Here is a 23,178-nt window from a genome sequence, read left to right as displayed (position 1 = left end):
CAGAGGCTTAGCTCATTAATATTCACTTCGTAGTACTGACGTTACCTCGCCGAGCCCCTAAAGCGTCAATACACACAACATAATTAGTATTCAGGAGTCAAGACTTCGCTAAAGCAGTATTCGCCAGCTCACACCCCCCTACCTTCCAACGTCAGTCTCTCAACAAATCAGAACGACATACAGGCCGAACGTCACATTGCGTAATTAATATTCATGAGAACAGCCTTCACCGTAGTAGGAATTGTTGGAGGGGGGGTTTGGGACACTGGGAACATCATGGCGGCTGCCTTGGAAATAGAATTGGAAATAGATAACGAAGATTATTATTCTCTGCTCAATGTCAGGAGAGAGGTAAGGAAGATGATTTTTTAAGAGTCATCTCCGTGGTTAAGCTCTGCACAGAATGACAAGGGGAGTGACTCTTATTCTCTAATTAGGTTAACTTACACTATAAGAGATATTCATACAGCTGTCATACTATAATATGGCGGTTGCATAGGGCTTGTACTCATTGATCTGACGTTTCATGCTTGGACACCTTTTTAGCAGTATCTGTCAGCTGTCAGATTGCTATGTCAGCCATTAGGGTGATGTTTATTAATTTTTCGCATACTGTACGTGCTACTTATGTAAATGGCGCTTGGCGCATGACTAGAGCTTATCTCAGAACAGCACATTCACTTACTAATGACGCTTAAAAAACATTACACTTCACAAACAACCCAATAAAATGGGCTCAATCAAACCTTGTAATGCATAATTAGCCTACTTATTATACCTACCATAATAATAATAATAACTTTTGCTCGCTCTTGTGCTCGACTGCTATTTCCCAGGGAGCTCAACTCTGAGGATGTAACGGAAGTGTTCGCGTTTGAGTTTGAATGCAAAAGCGCGCCAACACGCAGTCTTACCTGGGCAGCATAACCAATCAAAAGACTGTTATCAAGGTGTGGCTCTGGGTGTGGCCAAACCAATTAATTTAAAGGGATAGTTCACCCAAAAATAAAATTCTGTTATAATTTCCTCACCCTCAAGTTGTTCCAAACCTGTATTGTTATTTTTTCCTTCTGCTGAATTTCATTGTATTTTTTATATTAAAGTTAATGGGGCCCATCAACTGTCCGGGGCCTATCAACATTGAATATAAGCATCCCAATATTAAAAATTTATGTTGACACTGCTTAATAATATCCCATCCTTCGATCTGTCTGTCTGTCATCTATTATTTGTCTATCTTACGTCCCACAGGCTACTCAAGAAGAGTTGAAGGCGTCGTACAGGCGAATGTGTATGCTCTACCACCCTGACAAGCACAGAGACCCTGAGCTAAAGAGGCAGGCAGAACAACTTTTCACAGATGTACACCAGGCATATGAGGGTAATTATTATAACTGTCCCCAGGACTATTATGACAGTTTTTAGTTCACAGGTTTGAGGAATGATTCAGCCAAACATGAAAGTTCTGTCATTATTTTCCGCACTCACATGTGATTTTATTGTATGCTGCTAGGTTTTGTTTTGCTTTTTTGAAACACAAAAGGGACAGATTAACCCTATAAAGCCTATTGTATCGTATTTGATCAATTAATATTTAAGGCCTCTAAATTATGATCAACATGTTCAAAACTTTGCTGAAAAACCGGTTGTACACAATTTATTGCATGCCTTCTTCCATCTGATTAATAGTTCATACTTTTTACTTAAAGCTACAGTCTGTAACTTTTTTGGGTTAAAAATTATCCAAAATAATTTTTTGAGCAAGTACATAACCAGCCAGTGTTCAAAACAATCTGCTTGCCTTAGCTCGATTCAAAACAGTAAGCTTGTAAAAAAAAAAAAAGGTTTTAATTCCAGTGGTAGCCTACTGATGGATTTCCGCGGGAAATTCGAGCATGTCTTTGCGTCATTATATTCACGTCTGTACACATAAAGAAGAGTCTCGGCTAGTAGACTATGAGTGTGAGGATGTTGGAGGTGGAGATTTATAGCCTTTTCTCACAGCACTTGATATAATTAAACTTATTAATTTGATGGCGGATCCAGAAAGGTTCAAACGACAATCACCAGTGACAACTGGAGATTCACCCGTTGTAAAACGCGAAAGACTTCGGAGAAAAAAAGAGACTGCAACCGGGCCCATATGAAAACAAGGATAATATCGGAAGGGCATTAAATGTAGTCACGCAATGCTGATGTTGTTAACATTAACAATTTGAGAACAAAGTATAATTTGCACGGTTTGATGTGATATGATAAACGATCGTTAGATTTAATCAGTGCGATTTACTGCAATGCTTTTTTCCCCTTAGTTGGTCAGAACAAAAGTGGATGTTAACGTTACTTACTTGTTCAGATGACATTTTCCGGTGAAAATTCTTATGTTGGTCATACTTCCAAAAAGTAGAATCTGTGATTGCGACTGACAGCCGCACATTCTCCTCAAAACATTGGATTCATCCGCGCTGTGCCGTGCCGAGGCACAACCCACGTAAAGTTGCTAATTCCACGAATAACTGCAATTGCAGATTTCGAACAGAGATGGAAGAAAGAGGAAAAACTATGGACTGCAGCTTTAAAATAAATGACTTTTAGTATAATTGTAAAAATGTCCCCCTTCTGGTTTTGGTTCATGTCCAATTGCTGTGAAATCTTTTAAAAAACAAATTATAAAGTATAAACTTTTATTCAAGATGAACATTACCTGGGCTGAAGCAACTTATGTTTATTTGATTATCTATACATAATTGTTTAGAAAAATCATGCTAAAATGCAAGTATGAAATATTATACATCAGGCTTTTGACGAACGTGTATTTGTCTCAATCATCCTTGTAATGCATTGTATTATATGTTTTGTCCTCGCAATTAAAACTACAGAGATTTGATAATAAAACTAAGCATTAAACATAATCTTAATAATACATTTTATTGGGAGATCTTACTTTTTGAACATATAAATAAGAACACCTGCACTAAATTGCATATTTTTGCTTATATGCAGCTCCATATTCTTCTATATCAAATGTGAGCTATAAAAGCGTGATGTATCAAGTATGATACTAAACATAAAACTTTTTTTTAGATTTTGTCTAAAGTTTAAATAAACTGTTCCATTTTTCCAACAACATTTTTTTGTCATTTGTCAGGCATTACAGTGTTTAAAATATTGACATACAGTAAAAGTTCATAGTGACCACAAAGCCATCCAAATTTAGAATAACATGAGGGTTAGTAATTGTAATCTTCAAATAAAATGGTTGTGACATAAATAATAAAACCACTGAATACATAGTCATATTTGTAATACTTGTGTAGTCAAAATAATTAAATAATTAATTGACGTTTTTATTTGACTTTCATTATTTGACCTCTGCTTAGTTCTCAGTGACCCACAATCTCGAGCCATATATGACATATTTGGGAAGAAAGGCCTTGAGGTGGAAGGTTGGGAGGTTAGTTTTGTTTTCCAAATTGACAGTTTTTTTTTTTAATTACAAATATTTGTATTAATGTGTGTTACTGTGATGCATGTGATACTAATGACACATCTGCTTGCTTGATCCCCGATGTCTTTAGGTGGTGGAGAGGAAGAGAACCCCTGCAGAGATCAAGGAGGAATATGAACGTTTGCAGAAGGAGAGAGACGAGAGGAGACTCCAGCAGAGAACAAACCCTAAGGTGGACATTCCAGACCAGAATGACAGGGGGAGATAATGATGGTTTTTTATTTCCCAAAATGCAGTTTTATTTCACCAAACCTTTCAGCTTTGTTGTGCTCCAACTGATGTAATCTAAAAGATTAAATATGCCAGTTTGTTTGTTTCTTCTAAAATTTGAAGCCAGATAATATCAATCAAATCTTTGCTTGATTGTTGAGGAACAGATATTTGAGGATGGCTTTCTTGCTTGATATTTTTTTACTTCTTTGCTCTTTGTAATTTATTAAACTCAGGGCACCTATAGGACTGTAAACTCATCTACTCACTAATCCACTTTCACAGCCTCACTGTGTTAATAATCACACTATGCAAACTATTCTGACTCAAACTTTCAAGGAAAATATTAGTTTTAATAATGATTGAAAATGGTTGTTCGATTGTAGCCTACATTTAGCTTTTTACTTCTGCCGATTACATTTAGGCTTGAGTTGTGTTCACTTGTGAAGATTATCATGATGAGCAAAGCATGTAAGAATCATAAACTGTTGTTGGGCACAGCTTTTTTTCTGCAATAATCCAAAAGCCAATGGAAAAATGTTATTGTTTTTTTGTAGAGGGAACCAGGGTGATGCAAACTTTCATCATCACTATTGTTTTTTTTTTTTTTTATATGGATGACTGGTATTCATTTTATTTGTGCAGGTCCTAAATTTGATTTAAAACTCTGCAGAAGTGATCTAAAAGGGGTTTTACTCATCATTTGTCTGTTTTCATTCAGGGGACAATAAGTGTTGGCATAGATGCAACAGACCTCTTCGACCGATATGAGGAGGACTTTGAGGATGTACCAGGAGGAGGTTTTCCCCATATTGAGATCAACAGGATGCACATATCCCAATCCATTGAGGTCAGTATGGACAATTAAGCATTTCGTGATGTCCTGATCTCCCTTGTGCTCTATAGTCATTCAGGATTATGTTTGGCAGGCGCCCCTAACCACTTCAGATACCGCTGTCCTCTCTGGATCTCTGTCTACACATAATGGCAATGGGGGAGGAAATATAAACCTTTGTGTGCGGCGTGTGACCTCAGCAAGGGGCTGGGGAGAGGTAAAACTCATACCAACACACCTCCAGGTTTTGTGCTGGTCTGGTTCTGATGTTCTTGTTTGTGTGTGTCTTAAGCTGGAGTTTGGTGCAGGGGACATTAGAGGACCTTTATTTGGGATGAAAGTATTCCGTAACGTAACTGCACGATGGTAGGTGTCCATCTGTGTATGATGAGTCAAGTCTGATTTGTTTCTAATTTCTGTGAATCTCATGAATTTTGTGTCGCGTAGCTTTGTGACTGCACAATGGGGATTGCAGTTCTCCTCACGTGGCGTACGGCCCAGTGCCTCTACAATGATGGCCCGCCACCTAGACCAGAACACTATGGGATACCTGCAGTGGCGCTGGGGAAGCCAGTCTGCCATGACCACCAGCATCGTCAGGGACACTAAAACAAGCCACTTCACCCTGGCCCTGCAGGTGAAGCCCTCACAGGGGTACATTGACGATGGCAATTTGTTCCATTCAAAACAAAGTCAATGCATTAAGAACGCAATTCATCTGTTCTTATTCCTGTTCCTCAGCTGGGCGTTCCTCATTCCTATCTGATGATGAGTTATCAGTACAAATTCCAGGATGAAGACCAGACCAAGGTCAAAGGTTCTATCAAGTATGTGTTTTACCTATGGTTTTCAATTGAGATTTCTATATACACTACCATTCAACATTTTGCTGTCTGTAAGATTTTTTATTATATTTGAAATAAGTCTCATCTGCTCCCCAATGCTGCATTTATTTGATCTAAGGTGCAGTGAAAACAGTAATATTGTGGAATATTATAACAGTTCCAAATAGCTGTACTGTTTAAAAATATTTTAAACTTTAATTAATTCCTGTGACGCAAAGCTGAATTTTCAGCATCATTACTCCAGTCTTCAATGTCACATGATCCTTCAGAAATCATTCTAATATGCTGATTTGCTGCTCAAGAAACATTTTTGATAACTATCAGTGTTTAAAACAGTTGAGCTGCTTAGTATATATATATTTATATATATATAAATAAAATAGATCTTTATATATAAAAATAGATCTCATATATGTTTCTAATGAAAGCACCATCATTTTAGCCAATTAGATAAAGGAAAATTAGTAAACATCTAGACACTGTTTTTCACCAAATTATATTATAAGCAGCAATATTTAATTTTTTTATGCACCGATACAATGTAATTAACAAAAGTAATAAATTTTGAACCATAAAAAATACAACAAATACTTTTGAGTGGACAAATTGTTGAATGAGTGGTGAAAGAGCTTAAAGGGATACTTCACCTCTGGAAAGATGAATGTGTATTTAAAATGGGTCATTTATGTAGAAGAAATGTGAAATTATTTTTGAATTTGGAGCTTTCTAGACTGAGAAAAGCCAGAAAATGTATTTTTGGCTTATGTGGATGAAAGACAACAACTCCCAGAATGCACTTGCTTCACTGCCCTAGGAGGCCACTCCCAAGCCACGCCTACCGGTAAGAGAGTGACAAGTCTGCCCGGGATTTCGAGATCGCCCAAAATGTCCGGGATTCGGCTTTTGCGTTCCACAGTCGGTATTCATTATGTTTACTGTGGCGAGCAGGACGAGACTGAGGGCCGCGGGAGAACGGCGCGAGGCCGGTGGCGTGATTACTGATGAGCGTGTGAGACGCACCGGTCTCGTATCTCACACGGAGGAGCGGGAATTTTCTTAGCAATGTTAAAACGCACATCAACCGATCACTTGTTTAGCGTTCATGTAAACACTACATTCAGATTCACCAATCGGAATGAATTCAGTTAGATTGAAACAAAAGGTGTGCATGTAAACAATGAAGGGCGACTGCAGAAAGCAAGAGCTGAATCCCGGACATTTTGGACGATCTCGACGGCCGAACATGTCCGGGAAAAAGAGGATGGTAACCCCTACTACTCAGCTTTCTCCTACTACTCAGCTTTCTCCACAGAACAAGAGCCTGCTAGCTTAGCTTCCAAAAAAAGATGGCTGACACTATGTGTACATTCTGTGAGTGAGATCCCTCTATGGGCGGGTTGAAAACATGTGGGACAGCTCCTACTACTGGCTGTAGTCTTTAGCCTCTGGCCAAAAAATCCTCCGATGACGCAAAATGACGATTTTTGCGTCATCTAAGGATTTTTTTCAGACAAAAAATACATAAATCTCTCGTCTCAGGAGGACATGAGGGTGGAAAGCACGGTAATTCAAAAATACTACAGGCTTTCTACTAATACAAAGCTTAATGCTAAATCCTGAAGTATCCCTTTAAATCAAAAAAGCTATTATCTCTGTCTTGACAGTATTATGCTCACAAGTGTGACACAAGAAGTGGGCATGAAACTGGGCCTGGTTGCATGAAACCTCTTAAGTGGTTTGACTTAGTGGTTGTTGAATGTTTATATGTGAACAAAAGCCTAAATTAAATCTTTTCATCATATAAAACAATCGTGTCCCTTCAGAAAATGAACAGCTCAATTCATATGGATTAGTTTTATGATCTCTTTATGAACCTTTTGAAACGTCAAACTGGTAGTTGCGTTGATGTCAATGGAGGGACAGAAAGCTCTCAGATTTCATCAAAAAGATCTTCATTTATGTTGATGAAGATGAACAAAAGTCGACGACATGAGAGTGAGTAATTAATGACAGACATTAAAGGGTTAGTTCACCCAAAAATGAAAATTCTGTCAGTAATTACTCACCCTCATGTTGTTCCAACCATGTAAGTCTTTCGTTCATCTTCGGAACACAAATTAAGATATTTTTGATGAAATCTGACAGAATTCTGACTCTTCCATAGGCTTCCAGAGTGACCGAAACTCGCCGACCCAGAATAGTTATTAAAAACATCGTTAAAATAGTCCAAGTGACTCCAGTGGCTCAATCTTAAGTATATCAAGCGATGAGAATACTTTTTGTGCGCAAAAACAAACAAAAATAACGACTTTATTCCACTATTCAATTCCTTCTCTCTGGGCCTCGTAGTGTTTTTGCGCTGCGCGTCTGTGTTGCACGTCACCACGTAGGCTCACAATTGGCCGAAGCAGGTCATGTGTGTGATGCGTGATGACGTGCAACACAGACGCGCAGCGCAAAAACACTACGAGGCCCAGAGAGAAGGAATTGAATAGTGGAATAAAGTCGGTATTTTTGTTTGTTTTTGCGCACAAAAAGTATTCTCGTCGCTTGATATACTTAAGATTGAGCCACTGGAGTCACTTGGACTATTTTAACGATGTTTTTAATAACTATTCTGGGTCGGCGAGTTTCGGTCACACTGGAAGCCTATGGAAGAGTCAGAATTCTGTCAGATTTCATCAAAAATATCTTAATTTGTGTTCCGAAGATGAACGAAAGACTTACATGGTTGGAACAACATGAGGGTGAGTAATTACTGACAGAATTTTCATTTTTGGGTGAACTAACCCTTTAATGACATTTTTGGGTGAACTAACCCTTTAACTTAAGGACTTTCATGTAACCGGTCTATGACCTTTAGGAAACCTAATGGTAAAGCACATTGCTATGTTCACAATAGTGTTTCATTTGAAATATTTTTTTTTTAATTGAATTTAATATAAATATTCAATGCATTGCCCAGCCCTAGCTTTATAGAGGTAAAAAGCTCCTATGTCTACCCCGATTGCTCATTGACTTTTTATCCAACAGGACTGGATTCTTTGGCACCGTGGTTGAATATGGTGCAGAGCGTAAGATCAGTCGCCACAGTGTTTTGGCTGCTACCGTCAGCATTGGTGTACCCCAAGGCGTCTCCCTCAAAATCAGGTTAGCACTGACTTGAGCTTAACCGCAATAAGCACAGCTCAGTAGAACAGCAAGCTAAGCTCAAGCAGCTCGTGGGTGGTCTATTTATGCTGGTCATTTTCAACTGTCTACAGGTTGAACAGAGCCAGTCAAACCTACCTCTTCCCGATTCACCTGACCGACCAGATTTTACCCAGCGCTGTGTTTTATGCCACTGTGGGCCCGCTGGCCATCTACTTAGCTGTCCAGAAGCTTATTATTATGCCTTATGTACAAGCCCAGAAGGAACAGTGAGTTATTATCCATAATTACTGCTCTGAAACCGCCCATTTTCCCGAAACCCCTGTCTTTACATTACCTCAGTTTCTCTGATGAAAGGTCTTGACTCTTTGGTTGTTTACAGGGAGTTGGAGAAACAGAAGGAGGATTCTGCTTCAGAAATTGCTCGCAGGAAGCAAGAGGCTGAAGCTGCTGTGAGTCTAATAAATACATACACAACAATGACTATTTCCATTATGCCAACACAAAAAAAACATTTATCAGGGCAGATATGTTGTTTTCTTGTGTTATTGTGTCTTTGGTTTTCAGGTTTTGCTGATGCAAGAGTCAGTGAAGAGAATTATTGACGCTGAGGAATCTAAAATGGGTTTGTGAAAGCCCATACTTTTTATTTATACATTCAGATAGATACAAGTTAAGCTCTATGGATAGCATCTGTGATATACTGGCAATAACCACAGAAAATAGTGTCCATTCATTTTAAAAACAAGCAAAACTAACACTAATGTGTTATATCCAATATTTATACTCATGTAATGACAGCATATAGCTGATAAACCCAGTAAATATACAGTATGTCCAAAGATACCAGGGGACATGATGTAACAGTTCATAAACCCGTATGTACATAGAGTTCAAAAGTAATTTCAAGAAAAGAAAAATTTCTTTAATTAATATATATTTTTGTAATAATGCTCAGTTCTAAAGTACTGTATTTCTTTCACTAGAAATTACTTTTTTTGTGCCATCTCTAAAAAGAAATTCACAACAAAATCAGCAGTTTAATTTAAAAAAAGAAAAGAAATAAAAATCCTCTCAAAAGAGATTTTTTAAAATTTATTTATTAAATGATATTCTTTGGTAAAAAAAAAAAAATCCACTGCTAAAACAAACTTAGCTCAAATTTTGTCTGACAAAATTACCACAAGCTTTACATTTTCTACTGTAGGTACATTATTGTAAACAATTTAGTTTTGCATACTCTGGGATGAGAGAAAACACATTGTTGTCTATACAGTTAAACTTATACTGAACATGAAACGTTCTTGTTAAATGAATAGTTTTATGTGAAGTGATTCATGTTTTTACTCTAGGTCTCATCATTCTAAATGCCTGGTACGGCAAATTTGTATTGGACAATAGCCAACAACGTGAGAGAGCAGAGGTCATTGACGTGACCGTCCCTCTCCAGTGTTTAGTGAAAGACTCTAAACTCGTTCTTACAGAGGCATCAAAGGTTAGACATGCAAACATCAACCGGTGCTTTACATCAATGAGATGCTTAAACTCTCGCCAGGTGCTTCACATTAATTAGTTCTGTCTCGTGTTAATCAGGCTGGCTTGCCGGGGTTTTATGACCCGTGCGTCGGAGAGGAAAAGAGCCTAAAGCTGCTGTACCAGTTCCGAGGTGCAATGCATCAAGTCTTGTCCGGAGACACAGAGCCTCTTAGGATACCTAAACAATGTGAGTACTATGGAAACAAAACACTGGGAATGGTTTCAAAAAGATGGTTAATTCAAAGCTGGTGTAAAGAAAGTCTCTTTTCATTCAGCTCATAGAATCAGTTCAGAGACATAGGAGTCTTCCACACATTGGAAGAAAGGACAGATGGACTCAATGGACATCAAAGGAACATAAAGGGACAGTCGGACATCCAGTGATCCGAAGGGCTGCTCCTCTTCATCCCACGTAGTCACCCGTGTATCACCTCTGTGTTGTCTGTTTATCTCAAATCCCTTTACATATATCGTCAATGGGTCGAACACATCTTAACACCTCCTTAAGATCTGGAGACTTCCGATGAACCTCCTGAACCCGTTTGCAGCTTTGATAGCTGTCTGTTTTCAGGTGGTAGGAAGTGGTTAAATACCTTATCACTCCATCCATCAGTCTCAGTTGGTGTTAACACTACACTATCTGATGATATCTACTGGATAGTACAGCAATAAAAGCTCCTGTAACAAAAAAGTATGGTTTAAATCGTAATGAAGTGCTGTACAACCCGTGGTTTAATAAAACCGGTGTTGATATTGAAATGTTTTTTGACAGACGGTTTTGCATGTTTGTACACTGGGCTTATGAAAAAAGGAAAACTTAGGCTCACACTGCCTCCAAAATCAGGACTGTAGAAGCTGCCACAGGATCGTGATTTTATTTTCCTCCGGGAGAAATGTTGTTTGGATTACTTATCATATTAATATTTATATTTACAGGTGAATCTCACTAAAAAAAATGGATGGCAAATTCTAAATGCAAAAAAAAAAAAAAAAAGTGTTCTCATTACTGTAATCTGAACATTTTTAAAATTTGAATAAAAGATGTGGGATAAATATTTAAATAAATATTACTGTGTGATGTTGACAGTTAGTGGATGTGATTTAAATGGACTTGCAAGAAATCTCATAAATGCAAGAAATCTTTAAAAAGAATTTTCTTTATGCAAACTTTTATAGGTGAATTATGACCCAGACTGTTTTTGTGAGATTCACCATTTCCTCCATATCAGAGATAGTTGTAGGCTGTATATTCTCCAAATTTAAGATACTAAATGAAGTGTTACTGTGTTTTTATTTGTGGTTCTTTTGGACATTTGCCTTGAAAGCAACTTTCCCCCTTCTCGGTTTTCAAAAGTTGATCTGCATTAGAAATGCTTAGATTAAACTAGTATAAAACTAAAATGCCTTTTGGATAATTTCATGCTACATTCGGAATTTATCATGGGATTTAATGGAAAAGTTCACTTAAAAATGAATATTCTGTCATCATTTACTCAAGTTGCTTCAAAACTGTATGAATTTATTTCTTTTGTTGGACAAAAAAGAAGATATTTTGAAGAATATCGGTAACCAGACAGTTGATGGACCCCATTGACTTCCATAGTAAGACATTCTTCAAAATATCTTCTTTTGAGTTCAGCAGAATAAATTCATACAGGTTTGAAACAACTCGAGGGTGAATTTTCATTTTTAAGTGTTTCTTTAAACAAGTTCACAAATATGAAAGCACTATGTTTAGAAAATGCATCTGTACAACTAATCCACTAAACCATTCATTCATTGTTTCAATTAAATATTGTATGCCCCTTTTTTCTTTTTCTTTTTTACATTGTTATTAGTGCAAATTGAGTGAGCAATGCCTGTATAATTTGGGTCTGTAATAGATGTTTATTTGTAACCGTCTTTCCAGTTGCACATTTCGTCTCTTGGACTATAAGGGAAAAAAGTCATTTCAACATCAGTGCATTTTATTGTTGGAGTAGCAACAATAATCTTCTCATTCAGAAGTGAAAATAAGGCTAAAGGTCAGTGTTAAAGGGTTAGTTCACCCAAAAATTAAAATTCTCTCATTTCCTCATCCTCGTGTCATTACAAACCCGTAAAACTTTTGTTCATCTTCAATAAAAGTTGAAATTAAATCATATAAAGCGATCATGTCTCTTCAGAAAATTTGGACTTAACCACTAAATTGTTTTATGATCTCTTTATGATATTTTTGAAGCGTCAAAGTGGTAGTTGCGTAGCTGTCAATGGAGGGACAGAAAGATCTCAGATTTCATCAAAAAGAGAATTTGTTTTCTGAAGATGAACAAAAGTCTTACGGTTTTGGAACGATTTAAAAATGGGCCTTTTAATGTTCTCTGGTTTGTTATCCAGTACTGTCATTATACCTTGCATGTCTCCTAAAATGTTTAACATATCTCATGCTCAAATGTTCAAGCCACATTTTTAAACTCTGAAAGAAAACGGTGTTACATTCCTATCTGATGCAAAACCTTACACATGTATTCATGTAATATTGTCAACCTAAAGAGTAGTTTAAACAATAAAAAGTGATGAAAACTACACTTCATCTGACCTCTGCAGTTATTTTCTTTATATAATATATATTACAGTTTCTACATAAGAATGATATGGCTCAAATGAAATGTCATTAAAATCATCATCTCTTTATTTACAAGTTTACATGAAGTTTCACAGAAACATCTCTCTTTTCTCTGGACTCAGAATCTCCCTCAGCGTAACAGTGCAAGCTCAAACTTTAGCGGTTCTTCTCTCTTGTACAAACAGCCCTGAAATATTAACATCATACTACATACAACAAAATGTACAGAACCATCATCCATGAACCCTTAATAAATGGTTAAAAAAAAGAAAGCAGCAACATAAGCAATTCAATTTACAAGCGACACTTTTTTCCACAAAACAATGAACAGATAGCTTGTTTAATCTAGACCTGCAAATTACACCTTCCCAGTATGTCCTTAGATGGGAAGACAAATTGTACCCAAAGTACGGGTTTAAAGAATATCCAGTTTCAATGTGCATCACAAAAAAATATCACTGTGGATAGTCAACTGACTCGTTAGAAAATAAGATGAGGCCAATTTCACAACTATGAACTAGTTATTTGTCTAAATTTACATTAACATATACCAAAAAGTTCTGCAAATATCCATACTAAAGTGCCAAATAATATATCTCCTCTGCAGTGTTTATCTAATCAATCAGAACAGTACATTCTGAAATGACATCAAACTCACATGAGATTTAAAAAAAAAAAAAAAGCACAATGTTTTTTGATGGGACTTTAACAGCTAATAGGACACAATCACATTTTTATCTGAGCATGCCTATGAACATGAACCAGACTCATCGATTAATAACCAGGTTAGACGGGTCACAGTGGTTAGCAAGAAATGCACCCTCATGAATGATTCCTTCTATTACAAGCTCCACCAGAGAGTTTTGAAGAGCCAAGATTTGTAGATCACACACTGTGGCACTGCTTTGAATGTTAATATGAATACTACTAAGAAAGCCATAGGATTTCAGTATATAAAGTTTAAAAAAAACACACAAAAAAAAAACAAGTTCTTCCCTTTGGCAGTTAAGTAAAACTCACAGAAGCTGACAAGAACACGCCAGGGTAATATTTCACCACAAAAATTGCATTGTGTGACTATTTTCATGAAAACAAAATGAAAGAATAAAGAAAGTTACTTTCTTACAGTCACGACAGTATAAATAGAATCACCACTGAGAATAATGGAGAAAAAAAGCAAATTACCCAGAAACATGACTTGAATTCGAAGTTAAAAAAAAAATTACGTTCCTAAAAATAGTATTAATTTATGCCAATATATCAAATGGGGTGAAATGTGACGTGTTTTGTAAGATTCTGAGATTCACCCAGTAAAAAATACCCCTTCCCTAACCTGTAAAGACTATCAAAAATGTACATATTTTACATCTAACTGCAGAAAAAAAGACATGAAAAAATAACCAGTTTAGTCCAATATTACAACATGCAAACAAAACGTTTCTTGTTCAAAAAAAGGCAGACACTATCAGGCTTCATAAATCAAAATAACACAGTTATCATCCGTTTGTTTCAATGTTCTTTAAAAAGAAAAAGAAAAAATACCACAATGTAGCATGAACCGTTTCTGATGTTTCACTCTAAAGCATCAGTGACTGCTGACGAAAACTTCGATCAACATTATCCAACAAACAGAACTCTTTGCCTCATACACATTTGGTGGTCTCAGAAAAGATCCACACAAAATGGCGAGTCTAAACACCTTGAAACAAATATCTTATGGTTATTTTATAGAATATACATACTTTAACAAATACACCTACTTTTGAAAGCTATGGGTACAAAGGGGCATCTCTAGCTACCACTTTGTTCTTAAAAAAAAGTTGCAATCCGACACCCCGATCCCTTCTTTCCAGCACAACTCTGATTGTGTAATACCTTCAGCCAAGTACCGTCACAACTCCAGCCGTCCGTATGGCGGAAATCTGCTCTCATTAATGCATCATCTGAGTATTGATTGCCAGACGCAAACATTTAGGAAGGTGAGAAATATTAAAAACAGGAACCGAAAAAAAACGTGACGCAGGTCCTCTTCCGTACTCATTGAGTCTCCTCTTTAAGAAGACAACTTTATGAGTTTCTGTGAACGAGAGGAGCGGCATCAGTCGAGAAGGTGTTTTCGAGTGCCCACTCGTGAGCGATTGGAGCGGCGTATGTCAAACTTTGTGTCTTTGCACCTCTGGCAGATGTACGTCTCTGGGACGTTGGACTTACGGATTTTGGCACATGAAAGGTGGATCCAGGTGTTGCACTGGTTGCATTCGATCATAGCCCGCCCTGCGAACGGCTTCATGCAGAAACATGTCACTAGGTCCCAAGAGTCATCATCTGCAAAGAGAAAGACAGTAAATTCAAATATATACGATAGCGAACAATGCCAAACTCCAAGAGGAAATGATTGCGACCGCATTTGCATATATACACCGTAATATGATTGCAATCTACTTTTGACAATGCCAAAGTCCAAGAGGAAATGATTGTGATCACAATCGTATCACAATACATACTAACTACTTCTGACATTGCCAAAGTCCAAGAGGAACCTATTGCGATTGCAATTTTAATACGATATATATATATATATGATTACCCTCTACTTTTAAAAATAGCAAACTAGACAACAACAAGAGGAAACCTTCTTCTTACCTGAATCAACCATGATGTCCTCATCGTCTCCCGATCCATCCTCATCTCTAAACACCACCTGTTTTCCCTGGCGGACCACAGTCCTTTTACCAGGAAAACCTTCAACTTTCAAGACTATGGACTCTTCTTTAGGTTGTGAGGGTTTCTCGACATCCTCCGACTCTGGACCTGGACTTTTAAAACCGTGCCAGCATGGACGGCCAATATCAGGCTCCTCTTTCCACGTTGCGGTGCCCGGTGAACTATAGGCAGGTTTTGAACACGTGCCAGTGTGCGTAGGCTGGTCGCTACCCATGCCTGCGGTGGGTACTGAGATGCTGAAGTAATCTTCTGGTTCTTCTTTGATGGTACATCCAAAATTGCCGATCTCACCTTCAGCACTATGAGTAGTAAATGGAGCGAAAGATCTCAATTCCTCATCCTTACTCTTCCTCAGCTTCTTCTTCTTCTTCTTCACCTTGTCAGCCTTCGTTCGACCCTCCAGGAGAAGACCTGCTGACTTAGGACGTTTCTGGGGCTCTGAATCCTCGCTGGCGGGTCTCTTGAATCCAGCGAAGCTCTTGCGGTTTTTGGGTGGGGGCTCGTCCGGAGACGAGAGGTCACATCCCAGCCTCTGGTTCTCCCATCCATCACTGTCTGCAGTGCTGCCGGTGCTGTTAGGAGGACTAGAGCTGTTCCTCAAGTGTGCCTCCTGTGGACAGCAATAGAAAACACTATTTTAACCACCAATGCATTGAATTTCTTGGACTGAAACATCGGTCTGAAGTCTGAAGATGAGCAAACAGTGACCAAATAACTTCACTGCATGTTTCAAAGACTTATGGTGAAAATCATCCACACCCACAAATCCTGCTGGTTATGGAGCAATATTTGTAATGACAAGAAATGCAGACCACACTGGCGCAAGATGAAACTGCCTACAAATCAAGATCTCTAAGATGAAACATTTCACATTTTGCAGTTTGATAAAGACTAAATAGAAAATATAGTGCCTCACACACCCGAATCATTTGTAGGTGCATTGGATAAAAGTCCAATATAAAATGTATAAATCCCGCACACTACTCAGTTGCATCATTACGAAATTTTATTAGAAACGTTTTGCTCAAGCCTGAAGAAACATTGCTAATAAAATTTTGTAGCCATCTGAGCTTGAGTAGTGCGATTGAGAGAGAGAGAGAGAGAAAGAGAAAGATAGTCTGATAAAGGCTAAAATGTGAAGAATATGTAATAGTAAAAATCTCAACAATTCTTTATTAGATCAATTGACCCGTTTAGTGTTTTAGCACTAAAAGCCAAGCAATTACATGAAAAATTACATGAACGCCGACAGACACCAACTGGTAAAAAGAAAAATGCCTATCACAAACCAGGGTAAGAGAAGCAAAGTGCCAAGCAACGCTTTTGTAGAGTCACTCCTAAAGTTAATGGCTACCACCTAAGAAAAACATAAATTACGGGTCATCAGAAATGCAAGCGCCTGCACAATGAAATCCAAGAATGACTGCACGCTGTAAAAATAAGGCACAAAAATGGCAGGTTTATGAATTTCCACTGTATGTTCAGAGAATTTAAAACCTCCCCCTCATTTTGCTGTCAAACCTTAATCAGCTTTCTTAGTCACGACTAATGAGCTCAGAAACACATGGATCCCACATCAATGGTGGATTATTTTGGAGCATTTCTCACGGGTCCATCTCTGTCTACACTTACTTTTGTTTATACCCTCATTTTCTGTTTGTTTCTTTGTTATTAAAGCCATCATTATTTGTGTGCTATGAAGTGCTATGTCTCCTTTGTGCTGAGTAGCCTGCGAAAACAAAGCAAGTAGTAAGCAAATAAAGAATAAATGATCTTTCCAAACACACAGACTCTATAAGCTGAAAGGATGTGAAAACATATTATGAATGCACAAGCTGTTCCAAAACATAGTGAGTTGCCTACCTAGACATCATTTCAGACAGCAGACATTTTTTGACATGAAAGCTGTTCCAAAAAGTGCTAGCTTCAAAGATATATTCACAAAGAAAGCATACCCAGAATGCATTGCAACAAGCTCAATCAACATGGCAGAACAAAAGCCTAAAGTAGTATATTTCTGTCATGACAACTCTCTTAGTGTTTGGCATGGTAAAGGATATGACAATGTTTATATGTTTGGTCTTGGCGAAATAGATCTGCTACACTGCTGGTGCTGCAGAGCAAGTACAGGACTTGCTACTAACAATACACACACAACACACAACTGTGAGGAAGTAAGACATGCTGCTGCTATACAATATAGCGTACATTAATTACCCGTAGCAGATTTATACAGGTGGAGCTGGGGAAGGTGGAGGGTTTCTGAAAGCGCACTGCAACTTCTACAGCAAATGCTGACCAATTATTTGAAGGTTGAGCAGCGATCTCATTGGCTACTGATACAGCAGGAACCAATCAGCTGTGCCCAATAGATAATGATGAGATTGCAAGCAGATTGAGTTAAGAACCAGCTAGCACCATCTATAGTTACATGACTGAACTGTGTGTATTTCTACTAGATATCTGCAATTTCTAACCATATGTTGGAAGTTTATGCCCTATGCTCAGAAGATGACTTGGAAACAAAAAAAGCAACTGTACCATTTGGTCAGTGTTTGACTGTCAACAACAAAGACCAAAAAACAAATAATTCACTGGGTTTTACACATCTATTTCAATAAACATTTATATCCTAAAAGTAAGAAGTTTAACTCTGCGCAGCTTTTTATTTGCTTAAAAGTGAATGTATATATCACTGAGTATATCCAAAGTCCCTTTAAGACAAGTAATTCCACTCGGCGGCCATCTTTGAAATGCCTCTTAGGCATGCAAATGCTGCTCCTATCTTTTTGAATGGGGGAACATCAAATTCTCCAAAACTGTTCGCCAAGCAAGCTTACGATTAAATTTCATATTTAAAATCACCGATGAAATCTGACAACAACTGTCTCATAAATTTTGTTTCTAAACACTCAAATCATGACAGAAAATGTAATTTTTCAGGCTGGATCAAGCTAATGCGCAGTGGAAGCGCGCGTCTGACTGACTCCGGAGCTTTTAGTTTTAACGATTAGCTCTTATTTAGAAGGCAGGACTTATTCCGCCATATTGAGCGTTGCACTTTTCCCCATTCAAAACAATACGAGTGACGCATCTTGTGTAATTCTATGGTATATCTAGCAGGGTGCCACCATGTTGGTGTGACGTCATTCATCCTTCCTCAATGACTATTTGGCACCCAAAACTGACTACTTTACCCAATATTTGTTACATAATTTCATTTTAAACAACATGCAAGTGTCAACAGAGTTGAGTGTCCCATGCACTTTATTTTAGCAGTTAGGATGCTTCCTTAGAAGGCAGCAGCCTATGTAGAGAGCAGGCAGCTCACTAGGTTTTGGAACACTTGGAGCTATTATCGGCCCTCATGCATTTCCCCAGTTTCCTCGATTTAGCCTCCATCCATTGAAGGATCCATTAAAGGAAAGTCCTGAAACTGAAGTGTTTGTGGATGCACACACACTGCTGTTGTGAAGAATGGCACTTAGAGACAGGGTCTGAGATGAGAATGAGGAGACTTGAGTGGCCCTCTTACCCTGGGAGGGAGGGCTGAGGTTTTTTTGGAGGGAGATGTCTCTCAGCGGCCGTGACATAAGAGCCACCACCATTTCTGTGGATCAAACAAGAGCGTCAACAGCAAAGCAGCTCATAAGGGCTTGTGCCACCAAAAAAAAAGAAAAAGCACCCAGTGCCACACCACTGCCAAGGATAGGAACCCATCCTGGAGGTCGGATGTGTCAGATCGTTGAGCGATCTCGAGGAAATGCAAGGCCGCTTCACCCTGCAACACTGACAGAACTTTCTAGCAAACGTACAAGCACAATGAGTATCATTTTTACCACAATCTCCTCCCAGTTACATCACTAAGACATGATAATACTCACCTCCTGTGGATACGGAATATAACCAGCATATGCCAGCACAAAAGTGCAGAACTTGTTGAAATCTTCCACTGTTCGTTTACGCTTAAACGTTGAACTGTAGCCCTGCAATAAAAACAGAAAAATAGTCATTTCAACATATACTTTTTTATTTTTTTACAAGGTTAATACCACTTTTAGAGCACAATTTCACACTTTTTAAAAGCATTAGCACCACTTTCAGCATTAGATTATGCCCAAATTTCAGTGCTAAATGTTAAGCAAAAGACAACCAATCAGAAACGAAACAATGCATGCCTAATTAAAGGAACCATAAGATTGTGGCCAAAACTGGTACTGCAATCACTTTCAAATTACTGTAGAGCAGTGTATCCCCTCCCCCCTGACTCGAGGTTGCCAGTTAAGGCTGATTTATACTTCTGCGTCGGACCTACGCCGGAGCCTCTACGCTGTAGGCAACGCGTTGGTTTTCATTTATACTTCTGCGTTGTTGCAGAGGGAGCATGTGAAACCCGAGGGAGCGGTCCTAGCAGACCAATCACAGCGCTTGCATCCGCGTAGAGCTGACGCGTTGTTCCATTTTTGGAGAGGTGCACGTCAGGGTACGCCGAAGGGTACGCGCGCTACACACAGCCTACGACGTAGCTATGACGTGAGTTCGACGCAGAAGTATAAATTGGGCTTTAGACTGCAGGATCCAGCAGGAACGTAGGCTGCTACAAGGAGCTTCCAATGGTAAAGTGACGAGTCCTACACAGTAAGTTTTTTTTCTGTTAATTATGTTTATGCTTCATGAGAGATGTTTTGCGAAGTAATTATGTATCGCAAAAATTGACTAATGGCGATTAGCCAAATATAATCGTAAAGATGTACGCTCATATGTGACAGTACATTGTTAGAACAGTAGCTGTTAGTCTAACTTGTAACGGTAGGTATCTGTCATTAACGTAAGTACAAGCACAAGCCTAAGTCACTATGTGTAACAGATATCAAAGATACAGCTATTCATTTAGCTGACGCTATAAGTGAAAGCGACCAGCTGTATTTTTTAACTAGAGCAGAGCTGGCAACCCAGATGCCGAAACACTACTGACTTCGTGATTGGTAGATAGGTGGAGGGTGGGGCATCAGGCCAAAACACAACATGACAACATCAACATCAGGTGAGGGCTGCAACTTCACTTTTAAATGACAATATCCTGGCCGGACTACTGTTGTCAGTGATATAAGTATTTGAAATGAACATGATTTCTTAATGTCTAGTGACACATCAGGGCCATTTTATGATTAGGCTAATTGAAATACATTTCTTACATACGGTTCCTTTAAATATCTATGCACTTTGTACAATCACAGAACATAGTCTATTAAACCTATGTTTAATAGTGCACCATGTTAAACCAAGTTTGAAAGAGTAAAAAATGAAACAAAATGACTCAGGATTACATTAGTTAAAAATGTGTAATTTCTGCATCACTAACACCACCAAATGGATTTAAAAAAAACAACTAATGACTGCTTTCAAATGGGTAGTCCCACCCCAAACACAGGCCATTGGTCATTAGCTGAGTCACTGCTGTGTCGGGCTGGTCGTGATGTTCAAACAAACACAATGTTTTGAATGCATTAGAGCCAATGTGTTTGCACTTTTCAGGAGAATCAACACAGAACAGTTTCCTTGTATTTGTCTATTTATAGAGTGCAACAGTCAGGTTACAGAACTCAAAATCCCATTATTTTTTACCAAAGGGGAACTGATTTTTAACAATAACTTATAACTATTAAAAACAGACTGACAGTGAGCTATGAGATTGTTAATTGATGGTAATTGCTTTTGTTGAAGCCATCAGCCAACATTATTTCAACTTGTTTTTAAAATTACCATGTTAACAGAATTCCTGGTGAAAAACTACTTTACCCATGATTCTCCAAATAAATCTCCACCAGATAATTACAACAAACAAATCATGCCAAAAGAACATTTTAGTGCCCATCCACTCCCATTAAAATGTCTTAATGAAAGCAGTGCTTTACTCTCCCAACCAGGGGTGGGTTTCCCGAAAGCATCGTTGGCCAACTATGGTCGCAAGTTCCGTCGTTACCAATAGAGTTCAATGGACATTGCGATGAACTTGCGACCATAGTTGGCCAACGATGCTATCGGGGGAGGGAAGCAATGTGCGCGCATGCGCATTCGCCATTTCGCGCACTGGCTCTGTCAACTGTGCAAATATTCGCTAACTAATGACACATCATCACAGTCATTAAATAACACGATCGACAACAATTTGAATTCGCCTGATATATTGAACTCCGTTTGCATCAACAAAACAAAAACTTAGATGCAAAATCGTATTTATTAATGTGACCGAAGACTAAAAGGCTTCTTAGCAACTCCATGCACAGGAAAAAAGAGAACGAAAACAACGAGTGTAACGAAATACATCTCTTATTAAGGCTGTGAAAACGATGAAGAAAAGCAGAACAAAAACTTTCATTTAATCAATTTCACAGAATCTAATGAGTTAGCCAGCCATTGCTACTGAGATAGCCTAAAAACAATCACACTTACTTTCATGACTTTAGTTCTTACCAGAGAGATCAAATTGGTAAATAAATAAGTAAAAGCACTGAAATAAGATATGTATTTACATATTTTCGATGTGCTGATGATCATACATTGCGTACCGTTTTAAACGAGGAAAGCCTATTTTAAGCTAACTTGCACATCCAAAGAGGATTAATATGAAAACATATTCATGCGGAAATACTGAGATGACAACGAGATGTACTCCTACAGCAAAATAATATTCATTAAACACGTTATATATGGATATAAAATTAGAAAATCAAAATATGTTTTACCTGTGTGTCAAATGGACAAGTCGTCGAGCTGTTATCCATTTCTATAGAGTAAAAAAAGCTGTTTAAGTTTATGATCACATTTTCAACAACATGCGACTCACATCATGACACATGTATCGTCATAACAACACATAAAATGTAATTATATCGAATTACACTTTCCTGTTATGATGCATAATGTATATTCTATCAGTTATGATAACATTTGTAGCATTTCATATATCAATGTAACATCTGACTGGACCAAACAGTTCATTAAAAACCTTAGAATAGCTGTTGAGTTTAATCGATCACTGCATAGATTAATCTTGTCAGACTAATTAAAAAGTTTTAAAAGAATTTAAGAGATTATAATGCACAGAGTCACGTCACGTAACGTTATCTCCACACCTAACGTTAAATAAACTGCAAAAACACATTTAACTCATCTGACTACTTTATATATTCATCTTCACATCTGTAATTGGACTCATCTGAAAGATATGTTATGTTTATGGGTTATTTTATTGAAAAAAAAATATGTTTTTTAATATTTTTGATGGGCAATCTTCGAGCTCATTTAGCCTGCCTGCTAGCACTACAGACCTGATCTATTAAGTTTAATAACACCATATCATCCATAACACACCAATTATAACCAATATATAATATTGCACATCTAAATACTCAACTAGCTCGAACTGTAATGTCTTTAAACAAAAGTTGATCCACTTTTTTTTCTTCCCCTGCTGGAACTTGCTAATTGGCTAGCCGTCATGCTAACATTGTTGTGACTGATGTGTGTGTTTATGGTGTTTTATTCACGTTTACCTGCTGCTGAAACACAGATAGTGGACTACGCGACGGTAAAGAGGCAGATAATTATCCTGGATCGAAAAACCGGCGATGACAGTGGCAGGAGTGATGGGAAACAGTGATGAAATATGTCCGAATGTGATGAAGCTGTGATGGGTGAAACCCAGACAGACAGATCTGCTAATCTGCCAAAATAAAAGTCCCCATTTGATTCATATGAATCA

The 23,178-nt window shown here is 37.9% G+C and overlaps 2 protein-coding genes across 2 annotated transcripts; one reads left to right on the top strand and one right to left on the bottom strand.

Annotated features, from left to right (window-relative positions):
• Positions 1-237: 237 nt before the first annotated feature.
• On the top strand, positions 238-12,654 carry dnajc11b (DnaJ (Hsp40) homolog, subfamily C, member 11b). The gene is made up of 16 exons (XM_079858279.1): positions 238-351; positions 1,252-1,381; positions 3,381-3,454; positions 3,579-3,680; positions 4,440-4,568; positions 4,648-4,770; positions 4,846-4,919; positions 5,001-5,190; positions 5,295-5,380; positions 8,432-8,548; positions 8,662-8,817; positions 8,931-9,000; positions 9,116-9,173; positions 9,901-10,043; positions 10,142-10,271; positions 10,360-12,654. Exons 1-16 carry the CDS (start codon positions 277-279, stop codon positions 10,383-10,385), a joined length of 1,683 nt encoding a protein of 560 aa, XP_079714405.1. The 5' UTR covers positions 238-276; the 3' UTR covers positions 10,386-12,654.
• Positions 12,655-12,733: 79 nt separating this feature from the next.
• On the bottom strand, positions 12,734-23,119 carry phf13 (PHD finger protein 13). Its single transcript, XM_079858283.1, has 5 exons — positions 22,970-23,119; positions 22,160-22,200; positions 19,298-19,399; positions 15,333-16,023; positions 12,734-15,014 (listed from the first exon to the last, which is right to left on the bottom strand). The coding sequence occupies exons 2-5, from the start codon at positions 22,196-22,198 to the stop codon at positions 14,788-14,790; spliced, it is 1,059 nt and encodes a 352-aa protein (XP_079714409.1). The 5' UTR covers positions 22,199-22,200; positions 22,970-23,119; the 3' UTR covers positions 12,734-14,787.
• Positions 23,120-23,178: the final 59 nt, after the last annotated feature.

The sequence above is a fragment of the Squalius cephalus genome (assembly GCF_949319135.1).
Source record: "Squalius cephalus genome assembly, chromosome: 22".
Classification (NCBI taxonomy): Eukaryota; Metazoa; Chordata; class Actinopteri; order Cypriniformes; family Leuciscidae; genus Squalius; species Squalius cephalus.
Note: the sequence above shows the minus strand (reverse complement) of the source record. Positions and strands in the feature narration are given on the sequence as shown.